This window comes from Herpailurus yagouaroundi, unplaced genomic scaffold (genome assembly GCF_014898765.1).
Source record: "Herpailurus yagouaroundi ecotype Mexico unplaced genomic scaffold, PumYag 67555, whole genome shotgun sequence".
NCBI classification, from domain to species: domain Eukaryota; kingdom Metazoa; phylum Chordata; class Mammalia; order Carnivora; family Felidae; genus Herpailurus; species Herpailurus yagouaroundi.
In genome coordinates this window covers 3326051-3349425 of record NW_024420361.1, presented here as the reverse complement: position 1 = coordinate 3349425, position 23375 = coordinate 3326051, and the positions used below count along the sequence as shown (strand labels likewise).

General features: G+C 35.7%; 1 protein-coding gene across 4 annotated transcripts in view; it reads right to left on the bottom strand.

The window, feature by feature from the left end:
• CHM (CHM Rab escort protein) overlaps window positions 1-23375 on the bottom strand; it is a 252612-nt gene that overhangs the window by 180167 nt on the left and 49070 nt on the right. For all 4 annotated transcript variants that reach the window (XM_040467662.1, XM_040467664.1, XM_040467663.1 and 1 more), the window contains exons 3-4: window positions 13659-13731; window positions 10784-10908 (exon numbers count right to left, since the gene is read on the bottom strand). In XM_040467662.1, coding sequence (XP_040323596.1) covers window positions 10784-10908; window positions 13659-13731 — 198 coding nt within the window. The remainder of the gene's footprint in view (window positions 1-10783; window positions 10909-13658; window positions 13732-23375) is intronic.

Here is a 23375-nt window from a genome sequence, read left to right as displayed (position 1 = left end):
ACAAAGTACAACATCCATTCATAATAAAAACCCTGAACAAAGTAAGTCTAGAGGGAACATACCTCAACAGGAAAAAGGTATTATATGAAAAACCCAGAGCTAGGATCATCATACTCAATGGTGAAAAATTAAGAGCTTTTCCTGTAAGATCAGGAACAAGACAAGGAAGTCCATTCTCACCACTTTTATTCAGCATGGTACTGGAAGCTCTAGCCACAGCAATAAGAAAATAAAAAGAAATAAAAGGCATTCAAATTGATAAGACAGAAGTAAAACTTTCACTAATTGCAAATGACATAGTAGTATACATAGAAAATACTAAAGACTTCACCAAATTATTGCTAGAATTGACAAATGAATTAAGTTGCACGATACAAAATCAATGCACAGAAATCTATCGCATTCCATTACAATAATAATAAAGCAAAAATAATAATAACGAAGCAGCAGAAAGTGAAATTGAGAAAACAATCCCATTTACAATTGCACCAAGAACAATAAAATATCTAGGAACTTAATAAGGTGAAAGAACTGTACTCCTAAAACTATAAAACAATGATGAAAGAAATTTGAGACGATGCAAAGAAATGCAAAGACATTCCATGCTCATGGTCTGGAAGAACAAATATTATTAAAAATTCTGTACTACCCAAATCAATCTATAGATCTAATGCAATCCCCATAAAGAGCAACAGCATTTTTCACAGAACTAGAACAAACAGTCCTAAAATCTGTATGGAAGCACAAAAGAGCTCAAATAGCCAAAGCAATCTTGAAAAAGAAAAACAAAACTAGAAGTATCACAATTCCAAACTTCAAGTTATATTACAATACTGTAGTATTCAAAATAGTATGGTACCAGCAAAAAAAATAGACACATAGGTCAATGGAACAGAATAGAAAGTCCAGAAACAAACCCACGATTATATGGTCAATTAATCTTCAACTAAGGATGAATGAATTTACAGTGGAGAAAAAAAACAATCTCTTTAACAAATGGTGCTGGGAAAACTAGACAGCAACATGCAAAAGAATAAAACTGAACCACTTTTTCCATCATACACAAAAATAAATTCAAAATGGATGAAAGACCTAACTGCATGACTAGAAACCATAAAAATCCTCTTAGAAGAGAGCATAGGCAGTAACTTCTCCAATATTGGCCAAAGCAACATTTTTCTAGGTCTCCTAGAGGCAAGGGAAACAAAAGCAAAAATAAACTTAGGGACTACATCAAAATAAAAAGCTTCTGACAGAGAAAGAAACAACAAAACTAAAAGTCAACCTACAGAATGGGAGAAGGTATTTGCAAATGGCATATCCAATAAATGGTCAGTATCCAAAATATACAAAGAACTTACAAAACTCAACACCCCAAAAACAAATAATCCAATTAAAAAATGGGTAGAAGACATGAACAGACATTTCTCCAAAGACATACAGATGGCTAACAGACACATGAAAACATACTCAACATCACTCATAATCAGGGAAATGCAAATCAAAACTATAATGAGATACCACCTCACGCCTTTCAGAATGGCTGAAACCAAAAACACCAAAAACAAATGCTGGCAAGGACATGCAGAAAAAGAAACCCTCCTGCACTGTTGGTGGGAATGCAAACTGGTGCAGCCACTGTGGCAAACAGGATGGAGACTCATCAAAATGTTAAAAATAGAACTACATTACACTCCAAGAATGGTACTGCTGAGTATTTACCCAAAAATACAAAAACACTAAATCAAAAGGATACATGCACCTCTATGTTTATACCAGCATTATTTTTTTCAATATATGAAATGTATTGTCAAATTGGTTTCCACACAACACCCAGTGCTCATCCCAAAAGGTGCCCTCCTCAATACCCATCACCCACCTTCCCCTCCCTCCCACCCCCCATCAATCCTCAGTTTGTTACCAGCATTATTTATAATAGCCAAATTATGGAAGCAGCCCATGGGTCCATGGATAGATGAATGGATAAAGAAGATGTGATGTAGATCTATAATGGAATATTATTCAGCCTCAAAAAAAGAATGATATCTTGCCATTTGCAACAACATGGATGGAGATAGAGACCAAAATGCTAAGTGAAATAAGTAAGTCAGAGAAAGAGAAATACTTTATGATTTAACTCATATGTGGAATTTAAAAAAACAAAATAAATGAGCAAGTGAAAAGAAAAAAGAGAGACAAACCAATAAACAGTTTTAACTATAGAGAACAAATGGATGGTTACCAAGCTGGGAGGTGGGTGGCAGGACAGGTCAAATAGGTGATAGGGAGCAATGAACACACTTATCATGACAGCACTGAATATTGTATAGAATTGTTGAATCACTCTACTGTACACCTGAAACCAATATTACACTGTATATCAACTGGAATTTTTTTTTTTTTTTAGACAGAGCGTAAGTGCACAAGAGCAGGGGAGGGAGGCAGAGAGGAAGACAGGGAGGGAGGGAGGGAGAGAGGAAGGAAGAGGGAGGGAGGGAGGGAGGGGGAGAGAGAGGGAAAGAGAGAGAAAGAGAGAGAAAGAGAGAGAGAGAATCCAAAGCAGGCTCCACGCTCAGCACAGAGTCCGACACAGGGCTCTATCCCACAATGGTGAGGTCATGACCTGAACTGAAATCAAGAGTGCAATGCTCAAACAACTGAGCCACCCAGGTACTCCTAACTGGAACGTATTTTAAAGTTTTTATTTAAATTCCAGTTAACAGAGTATAATATTAGTTTCAGAGGTACAATATAGTACTTCATCACTTCCATACACCACCTGGTGCTCATCACAAGTGCATTCCTCAATCCCCATCACCTATTTAACAACCCCCCCCACTCACACCCCCACCCCCACCCCCACCCTGTCACCCACCACCTCTGCCACTCACCTTCCCTCAGGTAACCATCCCTTTGTTTTCTCTAGTTAAGTAATTGGAATTTAAATAAAAACTTTAAAAAATGCTCAACAAATCCTGCAATTTCTGCAATGACCAACCCTACTGACCAACCCACCTCCTCACCTCCCCACTTACTTATTCTTCTACATGTTTAAACCACTTTTAGTTGGGCACTGTGTCACTTGCAGCCTAGATCAAACTTATTCATACACAGTAATAAAAAACAGCTTCCTCTAAATTGTATTACAGGTGATTTTTCATTTTTAAAATTTATTCTTTTTCCTTATTGAGATTACTCAATTTTTGCCAGGAAACTCATGTTACTTATATAATTTTTAAGTTAAAATTTTAGAATCCAAACTAATAAAAGGAGAATTTTAGATTAATGTTAAAGTAGTATCTTTATTTTGTTACCAACTTGAGAGCTGGTTCATTTGAAAATCTAAGAGGAATGTTTTCATCCTGCTTTAACATTATCATGCCAGAAAAGGAGAAAAAATGTTCAATATTTGAAAACAAAAACAAACAAGCAAAATAAAACAAAAACCAGGGCAGAAAAATACAAGTTACTGTCAATACCTCAGAATGATAAAATCTCTTCTTGCTAAAGAAATTACATGGCATTATTCAATTAACAGGCAACAATCCTTTATCTAAGAATTCTTTGGATTTGTGTAACTAAGGTGGGGATTCCTGTCTTGTACCTTTTCATCCTGTTGAATATTTAAAATAAGAAACAGTAGCTGCTTTTACTCCCTCATGTAAACTACAAAAACAACCCATGGTGTATAAACTACAGTCACAACTAAAGGATACTGGATTCACCCCTTACTTTGTAACACTGGGAGTTAGGCATTTTTAATTCCTCATTACAGATTTACTACTTTACTAAATAGTATTCTGGTAAAGTAAGGAAGTAAATGCACCTCTTTAGGTACTAGTCTTCACAAAGGAAATACTTTATTCACGTGATGCAATGGTTCTCTTGTTGTGTGTAAAATACAACATGAAAAAATGGAAACAAAACAAGCTTCTGAGTTAGACAGACATGGCTTCAAACCTTGGCTCTGCTATCTCTAGCTCTCCCAGAGCTTCAGTTTATTCATCTGTGATATACACCAACATCTCATGCACATGGCTACACTATAGACTGAATGAAATGAAATAAGATATGTAAAGCACCAAGTTATAGCAGTTGCCACATAGACAATGTCCAATAAATGCTAGTTCTTTTTCAGTTCTTTTCCATAAACCAATTACATAATTACAAAATTTGCTTCAGTGAAAAAAAAATCTATGTATAGCAAAAGTATTTTTGGCTCAAACTGGATATTATCATACTTATTTCAAGCAGCATTCAGGATAATAAATCTCTGATGTAACAAAACAATCTGGATAGTTCTTGATGGACTGTGATATGTGGGCAAACGTTATGATAATACGTTTATCACTACAATTTCTATTTTAGTATTTAGACCAATTTTTCAATAACCAAAAGTACTAAATTTAATGTTCAAAAAATCACTAAAACCTTTAAAGTTGAACACTTCAGAATTACTTCTGAAAACAAGTAAACTCAACAACAACAAAAAATAATGCAGTATCCTATATGTTTATATCAGAGGCTGGGGTTACTGACTTTCCATGTACTTTGAGGTATTTTCCAAGCAGTGGTGATGAGTTTGCACTGATTTATTTGCATCCTTGTCCTGGTCTTTTTGTAATCAAAAATTAAAAATCAAGAGACAACTGGTTATGGCTACAATACTGTTTATAGCCATGAGATATATATTCTATTCTCCCTTGACGAAATAACAAGCGGCATACGTGAGGATCTAATCATAGATTTTGGACTAATAACATCATCTCTATAAATTAGCTAACACATCTGGTCTAAAATCAGAAAACAAGTCATATGTCATTATTCATATTATTAAAAAGCTGTAGTTACATGATATTTTGGAAATTTAGCAAAATACTGAAAACAGTATTCTATATTATGTAGTGTATCAAGGACTGAAGTTTGACTTCTATTTGTTTGAAGCAACAAGCTATAATAAAATCTTGGTATGAATGACCAATAAAGTGTAAGAATTCTGATAACCTGTCATTTGATCAGATTGTGGATTTGATGTGCACATCTAGTGTACAAAACCAAGAAAATTAGCAAGTGAGAGATCCTAATGATTGACCACCATTAGGATAAAATTACAAAGCCATCAGGAAGTTATAACCTCCTTTCTGAAAAAAAAAATGCTCACTTAAGTGAGGCTAAGGATAAGTAGAAAACACAATTAACCTGAGGTATGTGGCTCTGTACAGAAAAACACATGACTCCCAATAGGAAATAGACTCTTTAAAAAAAGCCAATGAAGAGGAAGACATAAAACTGTTCCTTTTTGTAGAAGACATGACTGTGTATATAAAAATCCCAAGGGATCTCTAAAAAAAAATCCCCAGAACTACTAAGTGAATTCAGCTAGATTTCAGGATTCAAATCAATGCATAAAAACCAACTGCATTTCTAAATACCAATAATGAACATATGAAAGCCAACATTAAAAAGACAATTCCACTTATAATTGCCCCACAGACAAGTAAATACTTAGGTATACAAGTAACAAAACATACACAGAATTGAGACTGTGACAATTACACAATTCTGTAGAAAGAAATCAAAGTTGACCTACATAACTGGAGAGACAAAACTTGTCAATGAAATAGAAAACTCAAAATAAAAAGGTATCAATGCCCCAAGCTGATTTAGCATTAATGCTATGCAATTCCAAAAAAATTCCAACAACATTTTCTAGACTTAGAAAAGCTTCTCAAATCATTTACATGGAAAGGCTCAAACTCTGGAATAGCTAAAACCATCTTGACAAAAAAGAATAAAATTTGGAGGAATTATTCTACCTGATTTTAAGTCCTAATATGTAGCTGCAGTAATCAAGACAATGGGGTACTGGTGTGAGAAAAGACCTACAAGTCAATGGAATAGAACATAAAATCCACAAATAGACTCATCCAAGTACAGCCCACTGATTTTTGACAAATATGCACATTAATTCACTGGAGGAAAAACAGCCTTTACAACAAATGGCACAACTGGATAACCATATGTAAAACAAAAAAATTAACATTGACCTAAACCTCAAACCTATACAAAAATTAACTCAAAGTATATCAAAGTATATTATGGACTTAAATGTAAAACATAAAACTATAAATTAAAAAAAAAAAATAAGAGAAAATCTTCGGGATCTATACCAAAGAAAAAAGTGATAAACTGAACCTCATCAAAATTTAAAACATTTCACCTGCAAAATACCCTGCTTAAAGAGAATGAAAGACAGGCTAAGATATGGGAGAAATATTTACAAACTACATACCTAACAAAGGACACATATATAAAACATATAGAGAACTCTCAAAAACCCACAAGAAAAAGCCAATCAAATTACAAAATGAGCAAAAGAGCAATCCTTATCAAAATAACACCATCATTCTTCACAGAGCTAGAACAAACAATCCTAAAATTTATATGGAACCAAAAAAAGACCCCAAATAGCCAAAACAATCCTGAAAAAAGAAAACCGAAGCTGGAGGCATCACAATCCTGGACTTCAAGATGTATTAAATACAAAGCTGTAATCATCGGAAAGAGTGCAAATGTCCATCGATGGATGAATGGATAAAGAAAACGAGGTGTATGTATATATATATATATATATGTGTGTGTGTGTGTATATATATGCATATATATACGTGTATATGTATATATGTATATATATACGTGTATGTGTATATATGCATATATACGTGTATGTGTATATACGTATATATGTATACATGTATGTACATGTATACATATATACGTATATACACATACACACACACACAATGGAGTATTACTCAGCAATCAAAAAGAATGAAATGTTGCCATTTGCAACTACGTGGAGGGAACTGGAGGCTATTATGCTAAGTGAAATTAGTCAGAGAAAGACAAAAATCATATGACTTCACTCATAGGAGGACTTCAGTTGACAAAAAAAAAGATGAACATAAGGGAAGGGAAACAAAAATAATATAAAAACAGGCAGGGGGACAAAACAAAAGAGACTCATAAATATGGAGAACAAACTGAGGGTTGCTGGAGGGACTGTGGGAGAGGGGATGGGCTAAATGGGTAAGGGGCATTAAGGAATCTACTGAAATCATTGCTTCGCTACATACTAATTTGGATGTAAATTTTAAAAAATAAAAAATAAAGTTAAATCAAAAACAAACAAAAAAATCAACCAAAAAAAAAAAAAGCTGTAGTCATCAAGACAGTATGGTAATTCACCTCACACCAGTCAGAGTGGCTACAATGAACAAATCAGGAGACTATAGATACTGGAGAGGAGGTGGAGAAACAGGAACCCTCTAGCACTGTTGGTGGGAATGCAAATTGGTGCAGCCGCTCTGGAAAGCAGTGTGGAGGTTCCTCAAAAAATTAAAAATAGATCTATCCTATGACCCAGCAATAGCACTGCTAGGAATTTACCCAAGGGATACAGGAGTGCTGATGCATAGGGGCACTGGTACCCCAATGTTTACAGCAGCTCTTTCAGCAATAGCCAAATTATGGAAAGAGCCTAAATGTCCATCAACTGATGAATGGATAAAGAAGTTGTGGTTTACATACACAATGGAATACTACGTGGCAATGAGAAAGAATGCAATCTGGCCTTTTGTAGCAACATGGATGGAACTGGAGAGTGTTATGCTGAGTGAAATAAGTCATACAGAGAAAGAGACACCATATGTTTTCATTCTTATGTGGATCCTGAGAAACTTACCAGAAGACCATGGGGGGAGGGGATGGAAAAAAAAAAAAAAGGCTAGAGACGGAGGGAGCCAAAACATAAGAGACTCTTAAAACTGAGAATAAATTGAGGGTTGATGGGGGGTGGGAGGGAGAGGAAAGTGGGTGATGGGCATTGAGGGGGCACCTATTGGGATGAGCACTGGGTGTTGTGTGGAACCAATTTGACAATAAATTTCATATTAAAAAAAAAGACTATGGTACTGGCACAAAAATACTCAATCAGATTAGTGGAACAGAATAGAGAACCCAGAAATAGACCCACAAACGTATGGCCAGCTAATCTTTGACAAAGCAGGAATGAATATTCAGTGGAATAAAGAGAGTCTCTTCAGCAAATGGTGCTGGGAAAACTGGACAGTGACATGCAGAAGAATGAACCTGGACCACTTTCTTACACCATACACAAAAATAAACTCAAAATGGATGAAAGACCTAAACGTAAGACAGGAAGCCATTAAGTTCCTCAAGGAGAAAGCAGGCAAAAAACTCTTTGACCTAGGCCACAGCAACTTTTTACTCAACACGTCTCCAGAGGCAAAGGAAACAAATACAAAAATGAACTACTGGGACCTCATCAAAATAAAAAGCTTCTGCCCAGTGAAGGAAACCATCAGCAAAACTAAAAGGCAACCGATGGAATGAGAGAAGATATTTGCAAATGACGTATCAGATAAAGGGTTAGTATCCAAAATCTATAAACTTAATCAAACTCAACACCCAAAAACCAAATCCAGTGAAGAAATAGGCAAAAGACATGAATAGACACTTCTCCAACGAAGACATCCAGGTGGCCAACAAACACATGAAAAATGCTCAACATCACTCCTCATCAGGGAAATACAAATTAAAACCACAATGAAATACCACCTTACTCCAGTCAGAATGGCTAACATTAACAACTCAGGCAACAACAGATGTTGGCGACGATGCGGAGAAAGAGGATCTCTTTTGCACTCCTGGTGGGAATGCAAACTGGTGCAGCCACTCTGGAAAACAGTATGAAGGTACCTCAAAAAATTAAAATAGAACCACCCTATAACCCAGCAATTGCACTACTAGGTATTTATCTAAGGGATACAGGTATGCTGTTTCAGAAGGGCACATGTATCCCAATGTTTATAGCAGCACTATCAACAATGGCCAAAGTATGGAAAGAGCCCAAATGTCCATCAATGGATGAGTGGATAAAGAAAATGTGGATAAATAAAATGTACACACACACACACACACACACACACAATGGAGTATTACTCAGCAATCAAAAAGAATGAAATCTTGACATTTGTAACTACGTGGATGGAACTAGAGGGTATTATGCTAAGCGAAATTAGACAGATATCATATGACTTCACTCATATGAGGACTTTAAGATATGAAACAGATGAACATAAGTGAAAGGAAGCAAAAAAATATAAAAATGGGGACAAAACATAAGAGACTGTTAAATACAGAGAACAAACAGAGGGTTGCTGGAGAGGTTGAGGGAGGAGGGGTGGGTTAAATGGGTAAGGGGCATTAAGGAATCTACTCCTGAAATTATTGTTGCACTATATGCTAACTAACTTGGATATAAATTAAAAAATAAATTATTTTTAAAAACTTAATAGAAAAAGAAAAAAAAAAAGACCTACCCTATGATCCAGCAATAGCACTATTGGTATTTACCAAAGAACACAAAAACCATAATTCAAATAAATACATACACCCCTATGGTTATAGCAGCATCATTTACCATAGTCAATACATGAAATGGCCCAAGTGTCCATCAACTGATATATACAAGGAATATTATTCAGACATAAAAAAATATGAAATCTTGCCCTCTCCAATGACATGGATGGAGCTAAAGAGTAAAATGTTAAGCAAAATAAGTCAGTGAGAGATAGACAAAATACCATCATGATTTCATTCATATGTGGAATTTAAGAAAAAAAAAAGCAAATGAGCAAAGGGAAAAAAATTAGACAAACCAAGAAACAGAGTCTTAACTATAGAGAACTGATGGTTGATTACCAGAAGAGAGGTGTGTGCAAGGATGGGTTAAATAGGTGATAGGGATTAAGGAGTGCCCTTGTCATGATGAGCACCCAGTGATGTACATATAGAATTGCTGAATCACTATATTTTACACTTGAAACTCATATAATAGTGTATATTAACAAATTGGAAAATAAAAACTTAAAAAAAAAATGAATTCTCACTTAGAAAGAGACACTTAAAATATGACTTCCCAATATTCTCTCCTGATTTTCAAAAATGTCTCCAAATGTCATGCCCAGTCATTCTGATTTTAATTCAAAATTATAATTGTCCATTTTGCTACACTTTAAGTATTATCTAAGAATAGTGCTGTGTATTTCCCATTTTGCTATGATAAATATTACCTTTTATTTTAGTTTATTTATTTTGAAAGAGAGAGAGAGACAGAGAAAGTACATGCATATGAGCAGGGGAGGGGCAGAGAGAAGAGAGAAAGAATCCCAAGCAGGCTCCATGCTTTCGGCACAGAGCCCAACATGGGGCTCAATCTCACAAATCGTGATAGCATGACCTGAGCTGAAATCAGAGTCGGATGCTTAACTGACTGAGCCACCCAGGCGCCCTACACTGAATATTATCTAAGAAGAGTTAGAAGAACACTGGAGTAGAATTAAATTATCCTGGGAACTTGAGCTCTACCACTATCTAGCCTATGTGTGGCCTTTTTCAAGCCATGTGACCTTAAATGAATCTCTTTTAGCTACACTGGGGATTCTATAAAAGCTGCAACTAGTACTATGTGCTCTATCCCAGCACAGGACTGTTGTAAGACACAAGTCATTAATGTAGGATGTTATTATCATAATCATCATCTAAGCAGAGAAAACTGAAAGTTCTATTTTAAAAAAGGGAAACCATCATATCAATTCGACTTTTAGCAACCAATGTCAGTCATATGTTGGCTTCTTTTGAATACATGTGAATTAAGAAGTCATTAACTCAGTTTACCCTAAATTAATACTTTTCATACCTGGCATAACAAAATACTTCCACATGTTGAATGGTTTTGTCCTTCCTGCTAAGAGCAATAGCTTCTTCATTTTCAAGAATGTGCTCTTGCCATGCTGGATTTTCATTCACAATGTCACTGTTTTCCTAAACAAAATACAGATGAGAAATTTTAATTAAATTGAGCAATGTGATCCTCTACTTTTCTGTAAAACTGTATATCTTCCTAAATTAATGCTTTCCCTTTGATCCCATCAAAATTCTGAAGTGACTCTAGCATAGTGTACCATGTCAAAGGAAGGAGAAGAAAATTGTGTAAAAACCTATCCTATCAAAACCTAGCTCTTGTTTACAGATTTCTATCAGGATATCTGACATTTTGATGCAGTCATTGGACATTGGATGTGCCTGTTTTGACATTGTTTAAGAACTAGAACAACTAACCCTCTATCTGCTGAAAATCAAGTGTGTCTGTTGTACATTTTACTTGTTAATAATAAAGTTTTTGCATTTTGTTGTCCAAACAGCAGGCTCACAATTACTTCATTCTACTTACTTTTAGGTCTTTGAAGGTTAGTCACTAGTATGTCAAATTTTGATTATATGCAAAAGTATTTTTGAAAAGTATTCAGCTCACTATAACTAAGATCTGTATAATAAGTGACTCTAAATATATTAATTTTTTTTTAAATTTTTATTCATTTTTTTGAGAGAGAGAGAGAGAGAGAAAGAGAGAGAGAGACCGAGCATGAATGGGGGAGGGGCAGAGAGAGAGAGGGAGACACAAAATCTGAAGCAAGCTCCAGGCTCTGAGCTGATATCTCACAGAGGCTCAAACCCACGAAATGTGAGATTGGGACCTGAGCAGGAGTCGGATGCTTAACCAACTGGGCCACCCAGGCCCCCCTCTAAATATTTTATATTCATAAAGACAATAGAAACAATAATGTATAATAATGTATGTAAATTGTAATGGTTGGAAGTGGCCCTACAAATTTTCAATAATTCCTAACTACATTTTATAGACCTAAATTGTATGTACAGCAATATTTGAATACAGGAGATTTTTGGAAATGTCAAGATATGCCTTTTCCAAATGTCAAGAATCAATTTTTAACCTGTTTAAAATTTTAAACTGTTTGGCACATATCTTGTCAGAGAAATTTTTTTTAATGTATTATATATTCTCAAAGAACTAGTAGTGAAATATTAACTATAATATCCTTGAAGTAAATTCAACTCAGAAAATTTCTAAACAGATTTCATAAAGTAGGATAATAATTATCTTAAAAGATATTTTTGTCCTGAATTTAACATTTTAAACTGAAGAAAAGTAGGGTAGACATTTTTTATTATAACTGTTATTATTAGTGTTAAAATCCCAATATAGGTAGAGAGGAGGTAAAACATAGAACTCTGAATGTGTAGACATAGGGGTTACCAGTCTGAAGAAAAGACAGTGGAGCAGGGGACAAAGAGCAAAGAAGGAAAGGATATGGTGAGAGAATCAAGATGCTGAGCACCAAAAGAAATGTCTACAAAAATATTTTTATTTTAATAAATCTAACCTATTAGCAAAACTCATTTTATAAAATTCCCTTCACTCACTAGATATTTTCCATTCAGACAACTGAGGTACTTTTGTTGTCTTTGTTGTGAGCATCTAGACTAAATTTTTTCATGGAAGTACTATTATTGCTAAATATACTAAATAAGATGACCCACATTTGTACATACTTCCTAATAAGAATAAGGTTCAAAATAGGGTTTCTGATCAACACAAATATATGAATATTTAAAGCACAAAAATAAAACCGTTAAATGTCTACTTGTAACATTTACTTTCTTGATTTATACAGTTTGTATTACATGCAATATTACTTTAAAAATATCGGTTGTTTCTCCAAACTCTTATTTCATGCAATGATATTATTCAAACTGAATCTTCACTGCATCTTCAACATCAGTGTCTTTGTCATCACCAGAAGCACTTTTTAAGTGTTGTATCATAAATTAATCAGTACAACTACAATGCTTAGTGTGGTGCTTGGCACATGTTAAGTGCTTAATAAGTCTTAGCTATATGATTTTTAGCTAACTGAATACAATTTTCTAGGATATATCATCCACCTTTCCCAACTGTCTAAATTCTTTTGAGATACAGCAGTTTCTAATTCCATGTATGATGGAATTACTCTCAGTAGGAAATTCATTTCAAGCCACATGTACTGTTCACATAAAATTAGGATAGCTTTTTAAATCTGTCATAAAATTCAGTAAACTCCATGACATAACCAACTCCCATATTACTATGCTGTAAATGTCCTCTACAAAAACTTCTTTACAATGATATCCAACAGTTGTAGTAGCAAGATCCTACCTTAGAATAAAAACTACTAAATATACATTCAACTTCTTTCCTTGCTTTTTGTTTTTACTGATTCTGTCAGATGACTTCTATAAATATGTAAAACCACCAATGACACAGATCATTTAAAATTAATGCATCTTCCCCAAATAGTTGGTTTTTTTTCAACATATACTGACTGAAAGAACTAGTAATATGTGAGACTTTATAAACAACTGGAATATTTTTCTGAAAGACTATTTTAGAGAAAAAAATCTTGTCTTATATTTGGGCATATAATGAGAAAAATGGTATCAAATATATATGATGTACTCTTCTGCCAACTTATCTATGTACTGTATATTTAAAAAGTGATAACTATATTTTGAAGGCACTGGAAGAATATTAGCTAAAAAGACTGCATAATTTTTGTTAAATAAATAAAAATGTGGCATCAGTCTATTGTACAGAAGCTTAGGGTTTTCTTCAATGTAGGGTTATTGTGTGATACAAAATATAACATAGTAGATTAAAAATCAACTAAGTTTACCTGGTATTCCTTTAGCCAGGACAATAGTCCTGAAAAGCTAAAACTGGCCCAGTTTCCTCCATAGTAGCTTCTTCTGTAACAAGAAAAAATAAGAGTAAAGAAAAGGGTATAAAAATCAAGTCATTGAATTCCATCAGCAAACCACCCTGAACCCTTCAAATCATTTCAATATTTGCTACCTCAGAGTTCAAAACCTAATTGGGATGTTTGAAATACCAGGCTGAAATACAAGTGGGCCTCTCAGATCCCAAAGGTAACTTTTCATTGTATAAGGAGTTAAAAAATCTCTTCGGCCTCCTCAGAGATTTCTCCACTGATCAAATGCCACTGATCAGGGATTGTGAACAGCTTAATATGGGCATTGAGCAGGGAACATGAACAAATCTGACTCCTTGGTTTTAAAAAACTGGCTAGGGAGAAAAACCTTGGTAGATCTCAAGGAAAGCCAGTGGAAAAAACTGCTAAGTTTTCTATAAACAATTAAATGTCCACTGTCACCACCACTACCAAACCCATAACCCATGCCAACACACACACACACACACACACACACACACACACACACACAAACTGGCTACTCTAGATCTAGTGGTCCTGTGTTATTCTCAGCCTTCAGGGCCAAAAATAAAAGTAGATCCTGGACACAGTTATTCACATCAAGACTTTTGTGATAAGTAAAGTAAGAACAGTATTCCCACTGATAACTGGGTGAACTATTAATTCTTCATTCCACAGCCCTTTGAAGATCGTCATTCTGTTTTAGAGAACCCAGAAGTCTTCTAATTAAGATCAAGTAAACCTTGCAGACATTGGACGTTTGATTAACTTCCTTAAGTAGGAAGGAACCAATAGGAAGGAAGGTTACCAGTGTAGCAACCAGAAAGAACTCTTTAATTCTGAACTACATACTAGGCTTCCCAGTTCTTGAAAAACTTCGTGTTTACTGATTCTTTGTATGATGAGACCCAAAGTACACTTAGTCCCACCTACAATATCCACTCTGGTTGTGGGGTGGGACACATTCTTGGTTTTGTTTTGTCTTTTATTTCAATTTTGCTTCTCTGAATCTTTCTCTAACAAAATAAAAATTTATAAAAGCTCTTTTTAATATGAAACAACAACTAAAACCTTTAATGTAATATCCAAAATTACTCATCCATAATGCTACTGGAGATTCCCTCAATATTCTGATGTATTTTCTCCTCAACTAAATGTTGACATAGGCCTTCAGAACAGTCAGACTTTAGGTTCAAGTATTTTACCACTAACCACTTTTTTGCTCTAACACAGAAAATGGTTAAATCAAACATCTGTGAAAGCGTATCTAGTAATACAGATCAGTACACTTTACTTATAATACGATAGTTCTCTCAGAGATAATGCAAATTCATATACCATCCAGAATCTCTAGTGGGCTTTGGGACACCTGGGTGGCTCAGTCAGTTAAGCATCCAACTTCTGCTCAGTTCATGATCTCATGGTCCCTGAGTTTGAGCCCCACGTCAGGCTGTGTGCTGACAACTAGGAGCCTGGAGCCTGCCTCAGATTCTGTGTCTCCCTCTCTCTGTCCCTCCCCTACTCACACTCTGTATCTCTCAAAAATAAATACACATTTAAAAAAAAAGAATCTTTAGTGGGCTTTAAAATTTAGATAGAATTTCAGCTATAGTAACAATTCTAGATGGCCACCCTTATTAACATACTGGAATCAGGAAACCTGGAAACTGTAATCTGTTGGGTCAGAGAGAACGGCGGAAGGAGAAGGTGGGCAACAGCCAGTATAGAGAAGAGGGAAGAGTAAAGAGAGAGGGGGTATTAGAATTAGTGGTCTTTCCAAAAGAAATGTATACTCTCTTTCCCCTTGTCTGAGAATAATATACTTCCACCATCCCTTCCCATCGTCTAAATATAACATTCAACAAAACTAGACAATATCCTGGGTGTTTAAAAAAAAAACACAACTGTCTTTATTTCTTGTTGAGATATTTAGATTTCTTTTAAGTTACCACAAGGTCATAAATAAGATGCTCCGGGACGCTAGAGTGGCTCAGCTGGCTGAGGGTCTGACTCTTGATTCCGGCTCAGGTCATGATCTCATGGTTCATGAGATTGAGCCCCACATCCAGCTCTGCACTGACATTGTGGAGCCTGCTTGGGATTCTCTCCCTCCCTCTCTCTCTCTCTCTGCCCCTCCCTGGCTAAATAAATAAACAAATGAATGAAAAAATAAATAAACAAATAAATAAATTAAAAAAACATTTTTAAAAACAGAATGGGTTAGGCACAAACTAGTTGAAAATATTCCTAAAACACATCTGACAAAGGACTGGTATCTAGGATATGTAAAGATTTCCTTCAACTTAATAATATGACAAATATTCAAATTTTAAAATGGGCAAAGGGTTTGAACAGACATTTCACAAAGGAAGATAGATGTGGCTCATGAGCACATAAAAAGGTACTCAACATCATTAGTCATTAAACAAGTACACATTAGTCTATGGCCATACTACCCTGAATGTGCCTGATTTCATGTGATCTCAGAAGCTGAGCAGGGTCAGGCCAGGTTAGTACTTGGATGGGAGAGAAGTACACATTAAAACAAGCATTAAAAATGAACATAATGGGATACCACTACACATCCACCAGAACAGTTAAAATTAAAAAGGCTGACAATACCAGATATTGGTGTATTCACCAATGAGCCAGAATGCTCATACATTTTGGTGGGAATGTAAAATGGTACAAACACTGCAAAACTGCTTGGCAGTCTCTGAAAAAACTAAACATATATCTACACTATGACCCAGTAATTACATTCCTAGGTATTTACAAACCAGAAAAGTGTGTGTTCACAAAATACTTGTACAAGCTTTTTCATAGCAGCTTTATTACTCAAGAGCTCCAAACTGGTGGGAATTCAAATACCCACCAGTAGGAGAATGGATAAGTAAGCTGAGGTGTATCTACAGGATTGATACTATTCATCAATGAAAATGAATAAACTACTGGTAACAACACAGATGAATTTCAAAAGGTATGCTAACTGAAAAAAAGCTTTTACCCAAAAAGAGTACATTCTTCATGGTTCCAATGATATGACATCCTAGAACACATTAATCTATAGTAAAAAAATATCCCAAGAGAGATTGCCTTTCAGAGTGGGAGTAAGGGCAGGACTTGACTTGGATAGGACATGAGAGAACTTTCTAGAGTAATGACATTATTTATCTCGATTAGGATGGTAGTTATTACACAAGTGTATGCATTTCCCATTATTAAATGGTACATGTAAGATCTGTGCATTTCATTGCATGTAATTTTATCCTGAAAAAAGAACCATAAATAAATACTGAACTCTAGTTAATAATATGCATGCTGATGTGTTCCAGAGTGAAGGTACTAGATTGTGTACAACACACAAAGAATAAGATGAAATAATAGAAAGAAAAATGAATACATGGGTGGTTATGTAATAAAGCAAATACAGCAAAAATTTAATGGCAGAATCTGGGTAGTAACAATATGCTCACGGTACAATTTTTCAACCTTTCCACATCTCAAAACTGTAATAAATTATTAGAGCCTAGGGGCGCCTGGGTGGCGTAGTCGGTTAAGCGTCCGACTTCAGCCAGGTCACGATCTCGCGGTCCGTGAGTTCGAGCCCCGCGTCAGGCTCTGGGCTGATGGCTCAGAGCCTGGAGCCTGTTTCCGGTTCTGTGTCCCCCTCTCTCTCTGCCCCTCCCCCGTTCATGCTCTGTCTCTCTCTGTCTCAAAAATAAATAAACGTTGAAAAAAAAAATTAAAAAAAAAAAATTAAAAAAAAAAAATTATTAGAGCCTATTAAATCCTAAGAATCTTCTTTTCCATTGTGCATGATAATTATAACTCAGTATCGAACATTCAGTAACACCCATAGTGACATGATGCTAAAATACATCCCATAGTGGGAAATGCCTTATGTAAGCAAGTACAAGACATTGACAAAAGACAGAGCTACAGACATTCAGGCACATTCACCTACAAATTGTTTTAATTATTAAAAATACAGGAGTTAATGGGGCGCCTGGGTGGCGCAGTCAGTTGAGCGTCCGACTTCAGCCAGGTCACGATCTCGCGGTCCGTGAGTTCGAGCCCCGCGTCAGGCTCTGGATGGCTCAGAGCCTGGAGCCTGTTTCCGATTCTGTGTCTCCCTCTCTCTCTGCCCCTCCCCCGTTCATGCTCTGTCTCTCTCTGTCCCAAAAAATAAATAAACGTTGAAAAAAAAAATTTAAAAAAAAATACAGGAGTTGAAAAGGGAAGCAGCACAGATCAACCTCTAGGTCTCCCCTATTCTATATTCACTGTTCCTATAATTCCATTTCCTTGTTAGTAATACCACCCCTTCCACAGATAGCATTTTTAGTTTTCAAAATTATTTTCACAACTATTTTTTCATGGGTTTTTCCAACAATCTTGTGAGGCAGATAAGGTATCATTTTACAGATAAGGATACTAAGACTTGTCTATGTAGAAATTCAGTCACTAGCTTAGGGCTACACAGCTACCATTGGCAGAACTGTGATTAAAACTCCTTTCTCCTAGGGGTGCCTGGGTGACTCAGTCGGTTAAGCCTCCAACTTTCGCTTAGGTCATGATCTCATAGTTAATGAGTTCGAGCCCCGCGTTGGACTCTGTGGAGCCTGCTTCGGATTCTGCGTCTCCCTCTCTCTCTGCCCCTTCCCTGCTCGTGCTCTCTTTCTCTCTCTTTCTCTCTCTCTCTCTCTCTCTCAAAAAGAAATAAATATTACAAAAAAATTAAAAAAAAAAAAAAAAACTCAGTTCTCCTAAAGCCTAATCCTATCCATTGCAACATAATCCCAAAATTCTAAACTGGGTAGCATTATTTACTCCACAGGATATTATAATGTACCTGTGGTTCAATGAAGCCAAATACTTAGATATCACATACTTGGGAAAAACATAGCATAATGTATAAACTTGTCAAATCACTAAGTTGTATACCTGAAACTAATGTAACATTGTGTGTCAACTATACTCAAACATAAAAAAAATAGCACCTGGACCTGATTACTAAATTCACCTTTTCCAAAATGTACCCCATTAATAACATAATCTATTAATAGGTGTTCCAAGAAAATAAAATGATACAATGACACAATAAAGTTGGAAAATGCTGGGTTCTAAAAAATTAAACTACCAAAAAAAAAAAAATGATTTAAGATAGAGCTTCTTGGTACTGTTAAATATGTTAATGTCTGTTTTCACCAAGAGGGAAAAAATTAGTTGATACATGAGCTTTTTTTTTTTTTTTTGAAAAATCATTTAGAGGGATTAGGATTCAACAAACATATTTTGAGAAATGCTGCCTTAATTCATGTTAAGGGAAAGGAGAAAAATAGAATAATATGTATTATGGAGCTTGTCATTTTCTAGTCACTATCACTTAATGTTCACAAGAATCCTGAGAGATTGGTGCTATAATTATCACTATCGTAAAATTAGAAAAAAACAACCAAGAAGTTGAGTATCTTGTTTAACTCACTCAGCTAAGAAATGGCCTGGATTTAAGCCCAGGGCATATCAGGCCCCAAAATCTATACTCTTTCCACTATAAATATTGTCTTCTATAATCTACAAAATTGGAATATTTAAAATTATAAACATAAGCATATAATATAAATCCTGGGATCTGACTTACTGTAAGTAAAGGCAATGAGATCTGTTTACAGACATTACATGGAATTAAGTCTAATTTTTGCTTCTCTAATTCATCTGGATAACAAAAATGGGAAAATAATTTCATGACTACATCTACTCTAGTGCCAGAGCTGGAGGGACTATTCATTTCCAGGACCTAAAATACAACCAATTTTATTGCATTTCTCAACTTTAATGTGTGCAAATATCTTTCTGTATAAGATAAGAGTAGAAAAATAACAGCATGCTATGTCTACTAGTATTGATTTGCCAGCTATAAAGACTACAAAATACAATGCATATTAAAAGGGAATTTATCCCATTTAAATTTGATTGTAATACTATAAAAAATCATGACATGTTTCTACCTTCCTGGTTGACAAATAATAGAATAGACTAGAGAATATACTGAATTTACTCTCTACACAAATTCTCATTTACTAAAAGTTCCACATACCTGACACACAAGAAAACAAGCTCCTTTCACCATATGTTCATTCCAAGATCAAGGAAGGTGGGCCTCCTTGGTAGTTTATGCAAATCTAATGTTACAGAGGAAGACCAGGCCCTTATTTGGTTTTAAAAGCGTCTCATGAGGCTACATTAAGTTGCTTTGGCAGTCACATCAGTCTCCTAGAAAGAAATACCAGGCTGAGTCCCCAGTAATTAGAGCTGGACGGAGACCTTCCTATGTTGAGAATTATTAGTCATTGACACTAGTCCACCCATTCAAATCCACTTGTAGACAACCAAAGCAGATAGATGAGTAGGTAAATGTAAAAAGGTTGCCCTCAATTCCTGTTTTCCTCTGTGATCTCATGTATTCCTACTGACTCAATTATCACTTCCCCGCTGATGACTTACAAATTGGTATCTGCAATCTGAACAGATTGGTGGGCTCCAGACTCACAGCTATTTTGGAGCTGAAAATACAGATGAGTCATCAGCTTATTGGACAAGTCCATTCATTAAATATCTCTGATTAACTTTAATCTCTACAAGTCAAAAAATTTTATTATTGTTTACCATCCCCAATTTGGTTTCACCTCTCAGTTTCCCCATTTCATTAAATACCAATACCATTCTTACAACTGCCTATGCTAAAAAATCTTGAATTCACTCATCATTCCTTCCTCACTGTGTCAATTCTAATTCATTTCTCAAAACCCTTCTATCTTTGCCATCCCTACCACTGCTGACTTATTTCAGACCCTATCTTTTATCTTATATATTCATTAGTGGCCTCAAACTTTTCCTTGATTTTAGTGTCTTCTCCTTCCAATCTAACCTCTACATTACAGCCATATGATCAGGTCTTGGCAGATTACATTTCCACACTCCCTGGCTTAAAGATGTTTAATGGCTCACTAATGCCTCTAGAGTCAAATCCGAAATCCTTAGCATCACTACAGGACCCTTCAAAACTTCCAACTTCACTCTCCACCCATATCTCTGGAAATCGCCCTTCTCTGCCACGCATCCAATACATCACCCCCAACCACTCAGCATTGCCTGAGTGAGTCAAGTGCCTGCAAGTCTCTGCTTTAATTAATGCCACTCCCTATGCACAAAATACTACAGCATCACAAAACTAATGATGAAATTAGTCAAACCAGTCAGAACTACTCAAATCCAATATCATCTTCTGTGAGGCTTGCAGGTCTATAGCCAGAAAAAAACAATCTCTGTGCTTCCATAGCTCTGCATATACTTCTATATAAGACCTCTGTTATACTGTCCTGTAATTAGAACTACATGAATGTTTCCTCTGACTTCACTAGGAGCAACTTTAGAGCTAGACATTAGTTTGGTCATCTTGGAACCCTTAATACATGGTAATAACTGTTAACTAAGAGAACTGATGCAGTGCTATTAATCAAGGCTTTCAGATCAGACGAAGCTTGGTTCAAATCCCACTGTGCGTGTTACTAGCTGCATGACCTCAGCCAATAACCTTAACTTTAAAGCCTCAGTTTCTTTATCTGTAAAATAGGAACGAAAGCACTTAAAACAGTGCCTAGCACATAGGTTTGTATGTAATCTTCCTCCTCCTCTCCTTGCAAAGTGTGGATACAGGAAAACACATTGACAGGAGTCTCCAATGTCCTTTCACTGGCAATTACCAGAGTTTAGTGCCAGCGAGGCATAGCTAGGTTTACAGACAAATCTAAGAAGGAAGAGAGATAGACAAGAATGAGGACACAACTGACAAGGACTGAGGACTGCTAATTTCCTCTCCACTACTTGAGACTAATCACAGATCCTAAAATTTAACCCTTCTTATGTCATGGAAAAGCTAATCAAACTGTTTTCATTAATGGGGAAAAAAGGAAATTATAGGACGAATCTGTGATTATTCTGCTTCTAGCTGTAAAGCTGATTGATATTCTTCAAACCCCCAAGGAGGTAGGGATAGTTGTCATTTCAAAGTTAAAAACAAACAAACAAAAATGAGAATAGAAAATATAAAAGAAAACTATTTTTCTTATGTTTTCTTTTCAAAAGAGGGTGAATATTAAAGAAATTGCTCAAGTGGAGGAGGCTGAAGGGAGGAAGGGAGACAGGCAATGAAAAAATGTGTATGTACAATCAATTACCTTTGCATGTAGATTTCTAATTTGTGTGAAATGTATCCTAATCCAAACCCACTGAATAAAACAAGTTAAAATTAGTAATATCTAGAAAGGGGCTGGTTTATCAAAATTTCTGCAAATAACTGTCTCAATCAACCTAGCATCTTTTGGAACTCTATGGGGAAGAAATTCTCCCTATTTAAGAATTGTCATTTGCAAATTAAGCTTCTGTTATTAGGATTTTAGTAACCTAGGGACAACTGGGTGGCTTAGTCGGTTAAGCATCCAACTTCGGCTCAGGTCATGATCTCACAGTTCATGAGTTCCAACCCCGTGTTGGGCTCTGTGCTGACAGGTCGAAACCTGGAGCCTGCTTCAGATTCTGTGTCTCCCTCTCTCTCTGTCTCTCTCCCACTCACACTCTGTCTCTCTCTCTCTCTCTCAAAAATAAATAAACATTTTTTTTTAATTTTTAAAAAAGGACATCAGTGACCTGAAGATAAAATGGCATTTGTTTCAAATCCATAAAAATTTGTGAATTCATTCCAAGGATTTTTTCCTACACTTCCCTCCAAAATCAAGGCTGAACATATTCACAATGATTCCAAAGGAAAAGCCTTTTAGGAAACCTGCTGCATTTTATTGTCACACCTCACCAGCCATACTTCAACTGTTTACATGTATCCTACTGGACCCTTGCAGTGACTCTTGTGTGAACTAGCCACATTTTACAGTTGAGGAAAACAACTTAAATCACATAACTAATCAGTGACAGTCATGACTTGAATTAGGTCTCTTGACCATGAAGTCTAGTATTGTGTCTGTTTTCCAACCCTACAGCTTCTCTTAGTAAAATAGCACAGGCTTTGCTATCAAATGGACCTGGGTTTGAATCCTGGTTCTTCCCCTAACAGATATGTGACACTGGACAAGTTATTTCAATTCTCTTAATTTGCTTCCTCATCTGCAAAAGAGGAAAAAATATACTACTTTTACAGAAATGTAATAAGACATAACTTGGGATACCTGGGTGGCTCAGTCGGTTAAGCATCCAACTTCAGCTCAGGTCATGATCTCATGATCTATGAGTTCGAGCCCTATGACGGGCTCTGTGCTGACAGCTCAGAGCCTGGAGACTGTTTCAGATTCTGTGTCTCCCTCTCTCCCTGCCCCTCCCCCATTCACGCTCTGCCTCTCTCTTTCTCTCTCTCTCAAAACTAAACATTTTTAAAAAAGAATTAAATAACTTAGTATTTGCAAACTATTTAACACAGTACTAAGCAAACATTTCATAAATAATAGCTATTATATCATGTCATCTTTAATAACATAAAATATGTTGAACACTAGATTGGGTTAAGCAAATTAAAATTACTTTCACTCATAAATTAGTGCCATGGATATCATGAAATCTCTTTAATGTTGGAGAATATTGAAAGGAGAA